The following is an 18,442-nucleotide window of genomic DNA, read 5'->3' on the forward strand; positions in this document are numbered from 1 at the left end:
GACTCTCACTAGTCTTCTCCAACACCTCTGTTCAAAAGCATCAGTTCTTTGGCACTCAGCTTTCTTTATGGTCCAACTCTCACATGCATTCATGACTACTGGAAAAACCATAGCTTTGATTAGATGGACCATTACTGGCAAAGTAACATCTCTGCTTTTTAATATGCTGTCTAGTTTGGTCATAGCTTTTCTTCCAAGGAGCAAGCATCTTTTAATTTCATGGCTGTAGTCACCATCTGCAGTGATTTTGGAGCCCAAGAAAATAAAGTCTGTCACTGTTTTCATTGTTTCCCCATCTATTTGCCATGAAGTGATGGGACCAGATGCCATGATCTTAGTTTTTTGTATGTTGAGTTTTAAGCCAACTTTTACACTCTCCTCTTTCACTTTCATCAAGAGGCTCTTTAGGTCTTCTTCACTTTATGCCATAAGGGTGATGTAATCTGCATATCTGAGGTTATTAATATTTCTCCCAGCAATCTTGATTCCAGCTTGTGCTTCCTCCAGTCTAGCATATCACATGATGTATTCTGCATATAAGTTAAATAAGCAGCGTGACATACTCCTTTCCCAATTTGGAACCAGTCTGTTGTTCCGTGTCCGGTTCTAAGTGTTGCTTCTTGACCTGCATACAGATTTCTCAGGAGACAGATAAGGTGGTCTGGTATTCCCACACCTTTAAGAATTTTCCAAAGTTTGTTGTGATCCACACAGTCAAAGGCTTTGGAGTAGTCAATAAAGCAGAAGTAGGTATTTTCTGGAACTTTCTTGCTTTTTCTATGATCCAACGGATGTTGGCAATTTGATCTCTGGTTCCTCTGCTGTTTCTAAATCCAGCTTGAACATCTGGAAGTTCATGGTTCATGTACTGTTGAAGCCTGTCGTATGTCCATATGAAGTAGACAGTTATGTCCACATGAAGTGGACAGTTATATCCACTTTTTAAAGAAGCTTCACATCTGTATTCTTGCTTTGCTCCTGCTCAGTCACTTCAGTCATGTCCAACTCTTTGTGACTCTATGGACTCTAGCCCTGCCAGGCTCCTCTGTCCATGGGATTTCCCAGGCAAGAATACTGGAGTGGGTTGCCATTCCCTTCTCCAGGGGATCTTCCGGACCCCAAGGATCGAACCTGCATGTCCTGTGTCTCCTGCATTGCAGGCGGATTCCTTACTGCTGAAGCCTTTCCAGAGAGCACAGTGGTAAAGAATCTGCCTGACAACACCTGACAATGCAAGAGATGCGAGTTCAATCCCTGGATCCAGAATATCCCCTGCAGAAGGAAATGGGAACCAACTCCAATATTCTTGTCTATGAAATCCCACGGATAGAGGAACCTGGCATGCTACAGTTGATGAGGTCCCAAAAGAGTCAGACATGACTTAGCGATTAAACAACACCACCAAATTTTTGCTTTAGGAAAGAGCTATTTATTGGGTCAGAGTTCTTGGGATGCACAAGAGAAAGAAGTCCTAGGAGATCATAAAGACTATGGAGAAGTGGTCCAAATGTCTGGTATGGCAGCATTAGGGGGCAGTACTATAGAATAGCAAACTACAAATTGCTACCTGTTTTGTGAATAAAGTTTTATTGCCACACAGCTAAACCTATTCATTTACATATTATCTATTGCTGGGCTTGTGCTGAACCAGCTAAGTTGAGTCTTTGCAAAAGGGATGATGTGGTCTGCAAAGTTGCAAATACTTACTGTCTGGCCCTTTACAGAAAAAGTTTGCTGACCCTTGTGTAACATCAGTACTTCAGTCTGGATAGCTCCATCTAGATGTCCCACAGACAAATCTAACTCAGCAGGTATAAAAATGCATGCATAAACTTGTTCCAGCTTCAGTGTTCCCACTCTTAGCACTACTGCCTACCAATTCACCCACAGAAGAAGCCTCTCTCCCTTTTGCCCTCTCACCCTATATATTATTGGAGAAGGTGATGGCACCCCACTCCAGTACTCTTGCCTGGAAAATCCCATGGACTGAGAAGCCTGGTAGGCTGCAGTCCATGGGGTAGCTAGGAGTCGGACATGACTGGGCAACTTCACTTTCACTTTTCACTTTCATGGATTGGAGAAGGAAATGGCAACCCACTCCAGTGTTCTTGCCTGGAGAATCCCAAGGACGGGGGAACCTGGTGGGCTGCCATCTATGGGGTCGAACAGAGTTGGACACAACTGAAGTGACTTAGCAGTAGCCTTAGCAGCCTGTATATTATTTCACATCTCATCCATCACCACATCCTGCCAATTCCACCTCTTCACTATATTTTGAACCTGAGCACATCTCTTCATTTCTACTGCCATTAACTTAGTCTGGGTCATGATCATTTTGTACAAGATTAACAATGGCTTTCTAACTTGTCTTCCTGCCCCTAGTTTGTTTTTTCTTCTGGAGGTATAAATAAGATTTATTGATTAATTGATACTGTGGAAATATCAAATTGTATAGTAATCTCTAAGAACAGTATTTGGGGGCAATATTGACAGTGAGGAAATTGTAAATAGAGGAGGGTGACATAATCTTATTTTGATTCATTACATTTCATTTGTTGGTAAGTCATTTGTAGTAAAAATATCATTCATCTCCAAGCTCTTTGAGAATGGAGAACACATCTAATTCATCTTTGCATCACCACAGGTAGTTACCAAAAGGCATGACATAGACCAGGCATTATAATTATTAAATAAATACAATAAAACAAATTATACAGATGAATATTTTTTACCTTAAGTGAAAATCTCCTTCAATTTTATTTTGCCAGAGCAAAACTATTCCAACAATTTAATAAACAGGCTTTCCCATTGCTTTTTTCCCTAGGGTTATATTTATATCCTTCTTTATTTCTGCATATTGACATATAACAATGTTCACCTTATTTTTACTGACTGGTATTCATTTGAATGTATTTCTCATTGTTGATTATTTAGTTTTATTTTTCCAATTTTCCTACCCCTAACTTTGCCTACCTTCTGCCCCCGAGCCATTTTCTACTCAATAACCAGAAGGATCTTTCTAATGTCTAAACCCGATTCTGGCACATGCATGATGATATATGCAGCCAAGATTTAATGAGCCCTTACTATGTGCTAGACATAGTTCTAAGTGTTTCCTGTGTAGTAACTGATCTTAATCCTTACACGAATCCTCTATTGCTGATGTTGTTATTAACTCCATTCTTTAGGTGAATACTTTTAAGAACAGAGAAAACCAATGTAATCTAGCTCAAGTGTCTATAGTTTAAACTACTCTACTGTTCTACACACACACACACACACACACCCCCTATCATTCATGGCTTCCCATTGCTCTTAAAATAAGTCATACTATTTATAATGGTTGAAGACTATCATTTTGATCTTCTGTAACCCTTGCCTACCTCTCCAGCCTCATCTCTTGCCATCCAGAGCCTTGCAGTTAAGCAGCAGCCTCCCCAGACTCCCTGTACCAGTCATGCTCATTTTCACCTCTATGCCTTCAGTCATATTATCCCCTCCACTTTAGTTGTTTACTCCCTTCCCCTCTCCTCCCCTACATGCAGCCAGCTTCTACAAATCCTTTAATGCTCCATTCTGGTATTGCCTCCTCCAGGAAGCCTTTGCTGAGCAGATTTGCACTTCCTCTGTGTTCCCATTATGCCCTGTTTTCCATCCAGTTATATGCCCTTACTGTACTGTTTCATAACTATCTTTTTATATATCTGTCTCCCTCACCAGACTGTGTGTTCCCAGTGGTTTTTCCATTGCACTCAAATATTTTGTTTTACCCTTCTATTTTTTTTGTACCTTTTTCTAGAACCTTTTCATCCCAGGCTTTGGCACAGGCTATAATGCCAAGAAGAGTAGAAAGGGACTGTATAGGATTTTGTCATTTTGTGTGTGATTGTGTGAAAAGGAGATGTGAGGATATAAGGGGGATCATGAACATCTTTTGAGAAAATGAGACCTCATGATAAAAAGACTTTAGAGGTTGTGTGTGTTTTTTTTTTTTTTTTTTTTGTCATTTTGCAATAGTAAACTGCTTTAGGGTGGGCTAGACCCAAAAATTGAGAATGGCTCAAAGACAATATAATTATCTCAGTCATGTAACTGTCCAAGATAGATATTCTTGATCAGCAAGATAGTTCTCCTCCACGTGGTCATCGAAGGACAAAGGCTAACAGAAGCCCCTGGACCACCCTGAGTTACCAGATCCCAGTCAGCAAGAAGGGGAGAGAACATAGGGGACTTCCATAGGTCAGGCCTTGTGATGCCAATCATCATTTCTCCTCACATTCCATTACTGAGAACTTGGTCATGTAACCATGCCTCACTGCAGGGGAGACTGGGAAATGTAGTCCCCCCTGTGCTTAAGGAAGGGGAGAATGGTTTTGGTGGGAAGCTAGAGACCTTCACAGATATACTAACAATAAAATTGGCCTAGTTTACCTTGAGTGTCAGATAAATGATGGAAGAATTTTATTTCCTTTGTACCAGAAAACTATATGGTACAGCTCCATTTAACCTTTCCCATGGGAAGCTGCAGCAATCAGATAGAGGCAATATTTAAAACGATTGCTGACAGTTGAGCTCCCTGTTGAATTGCTTACTAGGAAGTAGCAGCCAGAGGGTGACTTGCAATGCTGATGATCTCTTAACTATTAATAACTGACATGTTGTAGATTGCCTCTAAGTAAAATCCCAGCTGAGTTAGGTACCATCTTATAATATTGGCCCCCAAATATATTTTCCTCCTTTGCATGTCTGGACTAGAGAAGGTGTTAAATGGCAAAGTAGCAACATGATTCTTTGCTAGCCAAGAGGTGCTCAGAAGCAAAAGGAGGGGAAAAAAAAATCAAAAAGGGAACTCATTTCCATTCCAAACCATAGCCACAGGCATGAGCTTATTCGCTGCCAGTTTGTGTTTGCCCGAAGTACACACTTGTTGATGATCTCATGCAAGCTGGGGGAATAAGCAAAAGTGAATCCACTTGAAATGAAACATCCCCATGATTCTCTGCAAAGAGGCAGGTACATTCCCAGGAGAGCTTTGTAGAACAATTGCCCAGGTTCTACTCCCCAGAGGAGGCTCATTTAGTCAGTCTGGGGTGTGACTTGGGAATGAGGAAATTTTTTTCATGTTCCCTGGATGATTCTGATACTGAGCCAAGTTTGAGGCAGCATCTCTCTAATATGATGAAAGTGGGGAGTAGGGGGCACATATGCCAAAGCACAGACCAGAGCGATTTTGTTTAATGTAGGAAACAAATCATTAACCCTAACTCTCCTAGCTTGACATGTAGAGTTGGCTCTGAGATTAGACCCACCTGTGGGACCCTGGAAATCAGGCCTCCTCTGGGAGTGGGCCATAAGCTGGCTGTAAACTAGGAGAGCGATTATGAAGGTAGACTTCCTCCCAGCCGTCCCAGATGCCTGACTTGTTCTCTTCTTTTCCCAGTTTGTGGCCCAGCCCAATTGCCAACAGTTGCTTGCCACTCTGTGGTACGACGGCTTCCCTGGATGGCGGCGGAAACACTGGGTCGTCAAGCTTCTGACGTGCATGACCATTGGGTTCCTGTTTCCCATGCTGTCTATTGCTTATCTCATCTCACCCAGGAGCAACCTTGGGCTGTTCATCAAGAAACCCTTCATCAAGTTTATCTGCCACACAGCGTCATATCTGACCTTCCTCTTCATGCTTCTCCTGGCTTCTCAGCACATCGTCAGGACAGACCTCCATGTACAAGGACCTCCCCCGACTGTTGTGGAGTGGATGATACTGCCTTGGGTTCTCGGTGAGTCACAGGGACCAGAAGCTATGGCCAGACTGCCTGCTGGTCTTGTCTAAAGAAACTACTGGAATCAGCAGTTGGACTGGCCCTGAAATAAGGCACCTTTCCTCTGTGTGGTGGGATAGTTGTTGGGAATCTCAGAAACGTGGTTCCTTCCCCCCCTGGGCCTGGGTCACTTGCTGTCACAGGGTTTGCCATGAGATTGGCAGTGTACCCAGGGCTTGTTTCAACTAACCTAACTTCGTCAATGACAAGGAAGTTGTCTGTCAGTGGGTTTAGAGGGAAAGCCAAGTGTTAGTCAGGACAGGCTCAGGTAGGCTGGGCAGGGCAAGTGCTGAACAGTCTATTTGATGCCTTCTTTCCCATCACTGAAGTTGAGGGGATGCCACCAAAATCTGCTGCTTTCCTATGACTATGCTAAATGATCCCTGTACTTATTATCCAGGGTCCACATCCTATTTGGATACTGATTTCACAACCAGGAGGGAAACCTAGGAAATTCACACAATTCATGGTAAAAAAGCAGCCTTAACCACAAGTCTCCAGGCATAATTACATTGCATTGGACCCTCCAGTGCATCACCACCCTCCAGGTCCTTGATACTTAAACTGAGGTCCCCAAACCAGCAATGTTAGCATCAACTTGTTAGACATACAGATTTGCGAGTCTCACTTAGGGTCTGTGAAATCAGAATCTACATAATCCCCATGTAATTCACATGTATTTTAAAGCAGGGGTCCCCAACCTATAGGATCTAATGCCTGATGATCTGAGATGGAACTGATGTAATAAATAATAGAAATCAAGTACACAATAAATGTAATGCACTTGAATCATCCCAAAACCATCTCTCACCCCACCCCACTGCCATCCTGGTCTGTGGAAAAATTGTCTTCCACAAAACTGGTCCCTGTTGCCAAAAAGCTTGGGGACCGCTGTTTTAAAGTCTGAGATGAAGCCAGAAAGAAAAACACCAATACAGTATACTAACACATATATATGGAATTTAGAAAGATGGTAACGATAACCCTGTATGCGAGACAGCAAAAGAGACACAGATGTATAGAACAGTCTTTTGGACTCTGTGGGAGAGGGAGACAGTGAGATGATTTGGGAGAATGGCATTGAAACATGTATAATATCATATAAGAAACGAATCGACAGTCCAGGTTCGAAGCAGGATACAGGATGCTTGGGGCTGGTGCACTGGGATGACCCAGAGGGATGGTATGGGGAGGGAGGTGGGAGGAGGGTTCAGGATTGGGAACACGTGTACATCCGTGGCGGATTCATGTTGATGTATGGCAAAACCAATACAATATTGTAAAGGAATTCAATTCAGTTCAGTTCAGTTCAGTCACTCAGTCCTGTCCAACTCTTTGCAACCCCATGAATCACAGCACACCAGGTTTCCCTGTCCATCACCAACTCCCGGAGTTCACTCAGGCTCACCTCCATCGAGTCAGTGATGCCATCCAGCCATCTCATCCTCTGTCGTCCCCTTCTCCTCCTGCCCCCAATCCCTCCCAGCATCAGAGTCTTCTCCATTAGTCTCCAATTAAATAAATTTAAATTAAAAATAAGTAAATAAAAAAATAAAGTTGAGACGTACTAACTTAGACCACAGTCGCTCCTTTTACTGCTTTCAACATACCAAAGCTAAAGAAACATCTATTAATATGTCATCAGGCAGAATTCCATGAAACCCACACACAATGAGAGGAGAGAAGAGAAAGGAGGATTTTAAATGATTCTGATACCCATTGCCTAGCTTCAGCCCCAACATCCAGTGCTTTGGACCATGGCCTCCTTGCATACCTCAAAACTCATTGACAAATTTTCCCTATAAGACATATATAGTGGAAAATAAGGACTATATGGGATAATACTGATACTTAGTTCAGTTCAGTCGCTCAGTCATGTCCGACTCTTTGCAACCCCATGAATTGCAGCACGCCAGGCCTCCCTGTCCATCACCAACTCAGAGTTCACTCAAACTCACATCCATCGAGTCGGTGATGCTATCCAGCCATCTCATCCTCTGTTGTCCCCTTCTCCTCCTGCCCCCAATCCCTCTCAGCATCAGAGTCTTTTCCAATGAGTCACCTCTTCTCATGAGGTGGCCAAAGTATTGGAGTTTCAGCTTCAGCATCAGTCCTTCCAAAGAACACCCAGGGCTGATCTCCTTGAGAAAGGACTGGTTGGATCTCCTTGCAGTCCAAGGGACTCTCAAGAGTCTTCTCCAACACCACAGCTCAAAAGCATGAATTCTTCGGCACTCAGCTTTCTTCACAGTCCAACTCTCACATCCATACGTGACCACTGGAAAAACCATAGCCTTGACTAGATGGACCTTTGTTGGCAAAGTAATGTCTCTGCTTTTGAATATGCTATCAAGGTTGGTCATAACTTTCCTTCCAAGGAGTAAGCATCTTTTAATTTCATGGCTACAATCACCATCTGCAGTGATTTTGGAGCCCCCAAAAATAAAGTCAGCCACTGTTTCCACTGTTTCCCCACCTATTTCCCATGAAGTGATGGGATCAGATGCCATGATTTTAGTTTTCTGAATGTTGAGCTTTAAGCCAACTTATTCCCTCTCCTCTTTCACTTTCATCAAGAGGCTTTTTAGTTCCTCTTCACTTTCTGCCATAAGGGTGGTGTCATCTGCATATCTGAGATTATTAATATTTCTCCCAGCAATCTTGATTCCAGCTTGTGTTTCTTCCAGTCCAGCGTTTCTCATGATGTACTCTGCGTATAAGTTAAATAAGCAGGGTGACAATATACAGCCTTGATGTACTTCTTTTCCTATTTGGAACCAGTCTATTGTTCCATGTCCAGTTCTAACTGTTGCTTCCTGACCTGCATATAGGTTTCTCAAGAGGCAGGACAGGTAGTCTGGTATTCCCATATCTTTCAGAATTTTCCACAGTTTATTGTGATCCACACAGTCAAAGGCGTTGGCATAGTCAATAAAGCAGAAATAGATGTTTTTCTGGAACTCTCTTCCTTTTTCCATGATCCAGCAGATGTTGGCAATTTGATCTCTTGTTCCTCTGCCTTTTCTAAAACCAGCTTGAACATCAGAAAGTTCAAGGTTCACATATTGCTGAAGCCTGGCTTGGAGAATTTTGAGCATTACTTTACTAGCGTGTAAGATGAGTGCAATTGTGCGGTAGTTTGAGCCTTCTTTGGCATCGCCTTTCTTTGGGACTGGAAGGAAAACTGACCTTTTCCAGTCCTGTGGCCACTGCTGAGTTTTCCAAAGTTGCTGGCATATTGAGTGCAGCACTTTCATGGCATCATCTTTCAGGATTTGAAATAGTTCAACTAGAATTCCATCACCTCCACTAGCTTTGTTCATAGTGATGCTTTCTAAGGCCCACTTGACTTCACATTCCAGGATGTCCGGCTCTAGGTAAGTGATCACACCATCGTGATTATCTTGGTCATGAAGATCTTTTTTGTACAGTTCTTCTGTGTATTCTTGCCACCTTTTCTTAATATCTTCTGCTTCTGTTAGGTCCATACCATTTCTGTCCTTTATTGAGCCTATCTTTGCATGAAATGTTCCCTTGGTATCTCTAATTTTCTTGAAGAGATCTCTAGTCTTTCCCATTCTGTTGTTTTCCTCTATTTCTTTGCATTGATTGCTGAGGAAGGCTTTTTTATCTCTCCTTGCTATTCTTTGGAACTCTGCATTCACATGCGTATATCTTTCCTTTTCTCCTTTGCTTTCGCTTCTCTTCTTTTCACAGCTATTTGTAAGGCCTCCCCAGACAGCCATTTTGCTTTTTTGCATTTCTTTTCCACATGGTCTTGATGTAGATGGTCTTGATCCCTGTCTCCAATACAATGTCAAGAACCTCCGTCCATAGTTCATCAGGCACTCTATCAGATCTAGTCCCTTAAATCTGTTTCTCACTTCCACTGTATTGGTCCACTGGAGAAGGGAATGGCAAACCACTTCAGTATTCTTGCCTAGAGAACCCCATGAACAGTATGAAAAGGCAAAATGATAGGATACTGAAAGAGGAACTCCCCAGGTCGGTAGGTGCCCAATATGCTACTGGAGATCAGAGGAGAAATAACTCCAAAAAGAATGAAGGGATGGAGCCAAAGCAAAAACAATACCCAGTTGTGGATGTGACTGGTGATAGAAGCAAGGTCCGATGCTGTAAAGAGCATTACTGCATAGGAACCTGGAATGTCAGGTCCATGAATCAAGGCAAATTGGAAGTGGTCAAACAAGAGATGGCAAGAGTGAACATCAACATTCTAGGAATCAGCGAACTAAAATGGACTGAAATGGGTGAATTTAACTCAGATGACCATTATTTCTACTACTGTGGGCAGGAATCCCTTAGAAGAAATGGAGTAGCCATCATGGTCAACAAGAGTCTGAAATGCAGTACTTGGATGCAATCTCAAAAATGATAGAATAATCTCTGTTCGTTTCCAAGGCAAACCATTCAATATCACAGTAATCCAAGTCTATGCCCCAACCAATAATGCTAAAGAAACTGAAGTTGAACTGTTCTATGAAGACCTACAAGACCTTCTAGAACTAACACCCAAGAAAGATGTCCTTTTCGTTATAGGGGACTGGAATGCAAAAGTAGAAGTCAATAAACACCTGGAGTAACAGGCAACTTTGGCCATGGAATACAGAATGAAGCAGGGCAAAGGCTAATAGAGTTTTGCCAACAGAACACACTGGTCATAGCAAACACCATCTTCCAACAACATAAGAGAAGAGTCTACACATAGATATCACCAAATGGTCAACACCGAAATCAGATTGATTATATTCTTTGCAGCCAAAGATGAACAAGCTCTATACAGTCAACAAAAACAAGACCAGGAGCTGACTGTGGCTCAGATCATGAACTCCTTCTTGCCAAATTCAGACTTAAATTGAAGAAAGTAGGGAAAACCACTAGACCATTCAGGTATGATCTAAGTCCAATCCCTTATGATACTTAATTAATTCATTGAGTAAATAACCCCCACTCTAAAATGGGAAGAGTGTAGAGTCAGACACCCTAAATTGCAGCAGCATTCCAGTAACTATAGTAACAATGTAAAAGTGAGTAGCATCCAGAAAACTATAACATACAGGCGTCTTTAGGTAAAGTCTATCCAGTTTGGCAAGTTCAAGACAGAGTGGTGAGATAGCAAAGAAAGAAGAAAGTTATTACCACTCCTAGGGGCTCCACTGACTCCCAATTCATTCATTGATTTCCTCTTTCTTCATTTGGGGATTCCTGCTCAGAGGTTAAAGCATCTGCCTGCAATGCGGGAGACCTGGGTTCGATTCCTGGGTTGGGAAGATCCCCTGGAGAAGGAAATGGCAACCCACTCCAGTATTCTTGCCTGGAGAATCCCATTGACGGAGGAGCCTGGTGGGCTACAGTCCATGGGGTCGCAAAAAGTCAGACACGACTGAGTGACTTCAATTTCACTTTCACTTTCACTGTGATGACTAGTCTGATGCTGTGAAGCAATAAACCTTTTGCCTCCATTTTTCAGGTTTCATTTGGGGGGAGATAAAGGAAATGTGGGATGGTGGATTTACTGAATACATCCATGACTGGTGGAACCTGATGGATTTTGCAATGAACTCACTCTACCTGGCAACTATTTCCTTGAAGATTGTAGCCTATGTCAAGGTAACTTGGAATATTTGCTGTTTTTCTTAATCATTTGTTTACAGTAAGCTTTAGCTATGGGAGCACAAAGAGTTTAGGGGGCAAGTGTTAAGACTGTCAATCCATATGGAAAGGTACCATAAAATAGACATTTTTTCAGTGGCTTGTAAGCAGTGTCCACCTAACCAGACAGTGGAGAATGGAGCAATTTGCAAATGAATTCTTAGCTTCTTCAACTCTGACAGTAAAAGGTCTGCAGCTGCCCACCCACTCAGTCAGTGTTTACATTCTCTCTACAGTATCCTGGCCAAGAAGATAGCCCACTGATGTTTGCATGAGGCAGAGACAAGACATTCACTCAATTTCCAAAAGCCTCTCTCAACTCTTGTCACTTCATTAAAAAGTGCTGCTTTATATTTTTCTAATATTATTCTTCCTGTGACACATCCATTAGTAATCCTTCCTCATCATGGGGTCAAACAGAACAAAGATGTTCCTTCTCCATAAAGTGCTTCAGATATGAACTCATCTCTCCCTAGCCTGCTGAGCTGTCTCTTCTCAAAGCCAAATATTCACACTTCCCTCAAGTGTTCTTCGTAGGATTGGTAGCAGAACCCTAGAAACTTCACTGTGTGAGACATAGATTTTTAATAGTCTTTGCCTCCTGCATCACTTCTATCACCAGGATGATCGTTCAAGCTGCTATGAATCCACCTTTTTGAGTATCACCCATTCTATGTCTCTACCAATCCAGATAACACATACACACACACACACACACACACACACACACACACACACACCCCACTTTGATGTTTATTCCTACATAATGTACAGCCTGCATTATCCTGAGAAATAGCTTCATGTCCAGCACCTCACGCTGGATAGTCACAGGCTCTGAGTTCAGGTTTGATGCTCATTAGATACTGGAATGGCTGCACTGTCTCTACCGTGAAGTGAACTTCTCCAGCATGAGGAAAAGCTGACAACTCCATCTCCAAGACTGTCTAGTCAGTCATGCTTTTTGGCGTGAAATCCCACATGAAGGAGTTTTAGAATGGGAATATGGCTGTCCCCCAAATCGCCAACAACTTAGTTTATTTTTACATCTCTAATATGCATATTGCATAAATTTTAAGACCTTGGGAGTTAGTTACATGGAGCGTGAATATTGAATGCAGTCCTAAAACATTTTTGAAAGAAGCTTAAGAGTATGCTTCTACTTTGTGGTGATCGTTCAACACATACTTACAACTTCCTTACAAGAAAAAGCTGGTAAGGAAAATGTTTGAATCTCTGGTTAATGTGCCTGGATGAAATCCATGTCATTCTGGCACTCAGCTGACTAAGTAACACTGTTTGCCAAAAAAAAAATTCTTCCTTTGGAAGTGGTATTTATACACTGGAGGGACAATACATTATCAATCTAGAAAGTGGTGAGTTCTGCTTAAACAAGAAAGTGTAGAATAAATGATCAAATGATTAACCCTTGGGGATGTGAAATTGTGTCAACAGATGCCCAACATTAGTTAATCACGTACCCTGTCCACCTTCACTGGCAAGCCTTCCAAGGACTAGATACTTCCTCACCATAGAGTGTAAGGATAAATCAGCTCACTAAGCTGAGTAAATGCACCACACTGGCAAATACTTAACTCAAAAAAAGGCATTTGCCAAGAAGTCGGAGCCCTTCACAACAAAGAAGAATTTACAAATAGGAGATGCCACATGCAGACTGGATTTACAATGAGCAATTGTCAGTGAGCAGTCGGGTTCACTTGTGCAGGCAGGCACATCAGTCCGAAATGAACTCCACCAAGTAGGCTGAGCCAACTTCTATGAAGTAAAGACATAGGGCTGGTCCCAGGCCCTTTTAAAAATTTCAGATCATCATTGCACTGAGGCAGTATGACACACTGTGACAGAAACTGGCCTTGAGAAGATCCTTTATTAGAGTGAAAAAGTAGTCAACGATATGTATATATACACTTATATATACACTCTACCTCACGTGGGCTACAACACCAAGAGGCAAAAGGCACATACCAAAGTACTCAAAAGGAACAAACATATCTAATATTAGCCCTCAGTGCCCCCAAGATAACACTAAAAATGGAGAGTAATTGTCTTTTTGTCTTCTAGGATAGCACCACCTAGATTTATCCCAGCACTCCCTTACTCCATATGTACAGACTAAACTGAACTTTGATACCCATTGAGTTGTGACCCTTTCTCCAGCCAATGCTTGGATGAAGACACACCTCCCTATCTTTATTACTATTGGGTTCCCATGTTTGGCCAACCCTTTTCATATTCTGCTTTTGAGTTCACATCCTTTTAACAGGCATAGAGGCCAATTTTCAAGCAGCATTCTATCTCTGAGAATATAAGAAAAATCATTTGTCTCCCAGTATCACTCTCTGAAGAGTCAGGAAACCCAAAGGTAATCCCTGCTCTGATATTTATGAGCTGGATTACCACAGGCCACCCTTCTACCTCTAGGAGCTTCAGACACTGCCTCTGAAAAATAAGATGGAACTAGATCAATGGGTTTCAACCTTTTAATTTTTTCCCATGGAACCACATCTTAAAGTTAAAACTTATGCAGAATTTCAATGTACTAAGGAGCTCAAAGGAATGAGTTTGGATTGAGAAATGACTCTTCCTAGCCTCCTCTCTGGTTTCCACAGTGACCACCAGATGCTTCTATTGAACCCTCAGGCTTGAAGGAACACAGTTTGATTTGAAAACCACTTGTGCTCAGTCAGGCCTCAGCAAACTGGGCTGCCGGCCAAGCTGGGGCCACTGTTTGTTTACATATTGTCTGTTATTATAGTTCTAGAAGGGACTTCCCTGGTACTTAGTCACTCAGTTGTGTCTGACTCTTTTGTGACCCCATGGACTATAGCCCGCCAGGTTCCTCTGTCCATGGGATTTCCCAGGCAAGAATCCCAGAGTGGGTTGCCATTTCCTTCTCCAGGGGATCTTCCCAACCCAGGGATCAAACCTGAGTCTCCTGCATTTCAGGTGGATTCTTTACCCTCTGAGCCACCAGTCCACTGGCTAAGATTCCATGCTCCCAACACAGGGGGCCATGGTTTGATCCCTGAGCTGGGAACTAGATCTCATGTGCTATAACTAAGACCTGGCACAGCAAAATAAATAAATATATAGTTCTAGAAGAAAAAAGTTGAGTAGTTGCCACAGTAACCATATAGCCCACAAAGCCAAAAATATATACTATCTGGCCCTTGACACAAAAAGTTTGCTGATCTCTATGCTAAATGAGCTCCAAGTTTACTCTCTGCTATCATATTCTATAGTATTTTTTTCTAAAAACACATACACAAAGCATAGATTTTCCATGAGAATCATCTTTCACACTTGTGACTGTTCTGCAATCCAAACTCATGGACAGTAGACTTCCCTGTGGTTATGGGTGTGACTGTGGAGTGAGAAAACCCTAAATGGTGAGCTATGTATGTTCCAGTTGATAATCCCTAGTTTTAAAATGTAGGTCTGTTTTGTTGTCAACAAAGAATCTGCATCATTCACATAGAACTCCAAATAAGTAAAGGCCTATCTAATAAATGCACTGTGATATCAACTATTATAGAAGTAACATTTCATAGAAAGAGTGCTATACTGAGTGTTTAGAGGCCTGAGTTTTAGTCCTGGCTCCGCTACCAAGTTGCTGTGTGACCTTAAGCAGCTCCCTCTGCCTCTCTGGATTTCAGTTCCTCCACTTGTAAAACAGGCATAACAATGTCCACCTCTCACAACTATGCAGCAAATGTTTCCTTTGGAAACAAAAGTGGAGAGATACAAGATTTGGCCAAAAGTGTATAAAACCAATTGGCCATCTCAAGTCTATTTGAAATAGAAGCACACATGTGGCAAGTTTCCTCCAAACTCCTCTGACAGTGGGGAATATTGGATACACACAAATGATTTTAATAACACCAGTTTCCTCAGTTGTTGGAAGTGAGGCACATTTTAGAAATGCTAACAATATAATTTGGCCCCTGAAGCAACATTTTCTCAGGAAACTTGTTTACATTTAGTCCTGAGAAATTGTGATATTTAGATGAGCGTTCAAAGCAATATGCTTCAGATTGTATTCAAGGCAAATCTACTTCTGTCTTGGGGAAGGTAAAAAGCAATTTCTTGTATTTCCATAACATCTCTCCTTATGGAGTACACAGACTTTCACATATGGGTACATAATCAGACATGTGCAGTGGGTAGGAGTAGATATTATCCTCATTTTCTGGTGAAATGAGAGAAAGAGGGGCAGTTTTAAGTGACAAAGGCTAAATTGGAGCTCAGTCTCACAACGACGCCAACTCTCCATAAGGTGACTTCCAATGTTCTAGGAGCTGAAAGCTCAGGAAAGACTGGAACATGGGCAGCCAACCCCAGAAATCCTGGCTCCTCCTCCTCGTTCAACCCCCTGGTCCATTGTTTGTGCTAAAGGAACATTCCAACTTGTAAGACTATCAAAGCAACAATAAAATACATCCATACACCACTTGGTGAGCAGCACTAAATTCATTGCCTTGGAGGCTGACATGCCATATGTAATCACATGGGAGAAAAGACTATCGGCAAAAAACTCTGAGTAATGACCTTCTAAGGATGCTCAATCAGCCCCAAACTGCAATCAGCAGGGAAGTCAAGGTGAACACTGCACACTGAGGAGGCTGAACCTACCCCATGTCCTTCAGTAACTGCAAGCTGTGCGTGGTGCTCAGCACAAAACAGGGACTTGGGCAGCAAAGCTGGTTTGCAATTTCATTAGAAAACAGAGTACTTTGGCCCCACAACCTTGGGCACACCTGTGGCTCTGTTCTAGGGCACTCCCCAACAATCTGGTCAACTCACACTTCGAAAATGTCTGTTAATAAACCATAGATTGTTACTCCAGATGATTGCTCTGAAATTCATGTTTCTACATCTATGCGCTGAGTATATATTTGGATAGGAGTGGAAGGAAGAGTGTTATTAGCATTATGTATTGATTGGGTGGGGGAAAAAAAGACCAGTAGTGCCAGTCACAGGGGCCTGTTGTATAAATGAATGCTTGATGCTTACTTTGATGTTTTTATTTGGGTGCAGAAGGGAGGAAAGAGGGGAAAGTTTTCTAAATGCTCGCTGTACCTCTCATATTTTGCACTTGTTATTTCTTTCAGTATAATGGTTCCCGTCCAAGGGAAGAATGGGAAATGTGGCACCCGACTCTGATTGCAGAAGCTCTCTTTGCGATATCCAACATTTTAAGTTCGTTGCGTCTCATATCCCTGTTCACAGCCAACTCCCACTTAGGGCCTCTGCAGATCTCTTTGGGGCGCATGTTGCTCGATATCCTCAAATTCCTCTTTATCTACTGCCTGGTACTGCTGGCTTTTGCCAATGGATTGAACCAGCTTTACTTTTATTATGAGACCAGAGCAATCGATGAGCCCAACAACTGCAAGGGGATCAGATGCGAGAAACAGAACAATGCCTTCTCCACGTAAGACTCCCCCCTCTCCTCTTCTGCCTTTTGTCTGCTTTCTCTTTCTTTGCCTTATTTTCAGTCCATATCTTTGCCACTGTCCCTTGACAGTGCACGCAGAGCTCACTTATTGATCACTCTAGGAGACTAGGAGAGGAAGTAGAGTTAGGTGAGGGAGGAAAGAGATAAACACACATGGGCTCCCAGGAACTCATCTAAAGAGTAACTTCCGAATTATTTTGGTCATATCTCATATTTTTAAAGGAATTCATGAAAATAAAAGTGTTAGTTACTTAGTTGGGTCTGACTCTTTGTGACCCCCATGAACTGTAGCCCGCCAGGCTCCTGTCTGTGGAATTCTCTAGGCAAGAATACTGGAATGGGCTGCCATGTCCTCTGCAGGAGATCTGGCTGGGGCTTCCGCACTGCAGGCAGATTCTTTGGCATCTCAGTCACCAGGGAAGCCCCGAGAAAGGAAGGTTGTAAAGGAAGGTTATGGGAAGGGAGTAAATAATCCCTCACTCAAAAAAGCACCGCTAACCAAGGAAATGAAAGAGCAAGGCTATACCTCTCAACAAGTAATTACTGAAGCTAATGTAACTGTTCTGAATCAAGAACAAAGAAAAAGGAAGGGTGCAAAATTACCTGAATGTATCTTGTGATACTGTGATTTACAATAAGAAATATGTATTTGTTCTTTGTCCCCATTTCTGGAACAGAACTTCTAACACCCTTGGTATTTCCTAAGTGATGAGAACCACAAAGGTGTCTTTGGTTGTGTTAACAAAGTGACTTTTGGACCTCACCTAGGATGGGGGCCGGTTATCCCCATATGATTAGAGGGTTGGAACTTTGAATCTCACCCCTCAACCTTCCTTTCAGGGAGGGTAGAAGGACTGGAAATTGATTTCAATCACCAATGGCTAAGTACAGGAGTTGCAGATTAGATCCCTGGGTTGGAAAGATCCCTTAGAGGAGAGCATGGCAACCTACTCCTGCATTCTTGCCTGGAGGTCACAGAATCCTGGCAAGTTACAGTCCATAGGGTCACAAAGATTCAGACATGACTGAAGTGACTTAGCATGCATGCACACACCGATGGCTAATGATATAATCAATTGTGACTGTGTAATGGAGGCTTCCCAGGTGGCACTAGTGGTAAAGAAGCTACCTGCTAATACAGGAGATGTAAGAGATGTGGGTTCAATCGCTGGGTTGTAAAGATCCCCTGGAGGAGGGCATGACAACAATATTCTTGACTGAAGAATCCCATGGACAGATGAGCCTGGCGGGCTATGATCCATGGGGTCACAAAGAGTCGGACACAACTGAAGCAACTTCACACAACTGTGTAATGAACCCTCCATAAAAACCAAAAGGACAGGGTTCAGAGAGCCTCCAGGTTGGTGAGTATGTGGAAATTTGGGGAGTGTGGGTGATCAGAGAACTCAGGGAAGCCTGGCCCCCATACCTTGCCCTGTGCATATTCTATGTGGCTGTTTCTGAGTTGTATCTT

The 18,442-nt window shown here is 42.5% G+C and overlaps 1 protein-coding gene across 1 annotated transcript in view; it reads left to right on the plus strand.

Annotated features, from left to right (window-relative positions):
* TRPC5 (transient receptor potential cation channel subfamily C member 5) overlaps positions 1-18,442 on the plus strand; it is a 352,695-nt gene that overhangs the window by 284,110 nt on the left and 50,143 nt on the right. Inside the window, exons 4-6 of the mRNA XM_027534049.1 lie at positions 5,441-5,777; positions 11,311-11,450; positions 16,622-16,944. Coding sequence (XP_027389850.1) covers positions 5,441-5,777; positions 11,311-11,450; positions 16,622-16,944 — 800 coding nt within the window. The remainder of the gene's footprint in view (positions 1-5,440; positions 5,778-11,310; positions 11,451-16,621; positions 16,945-18,442) is intronic.

This window comes from Bos indicus x Bos taurus, chromosome X, assembly GCF_003369695.1.
Source record: "Bos indicus x Bos taurus breed Angus x Brahman F1 hybrid chromosome X, Bos_hybrid_MaternalHap_v2.0, whole genome shotgun sequence".
NCBI classification, from domain to species: domain Eukaryota; kingdom Metazoa; phylum Chordata; class Mammalia; order Artiodactyla; family Bovidae; genus Bos; species Bos indicus x Bos taurus.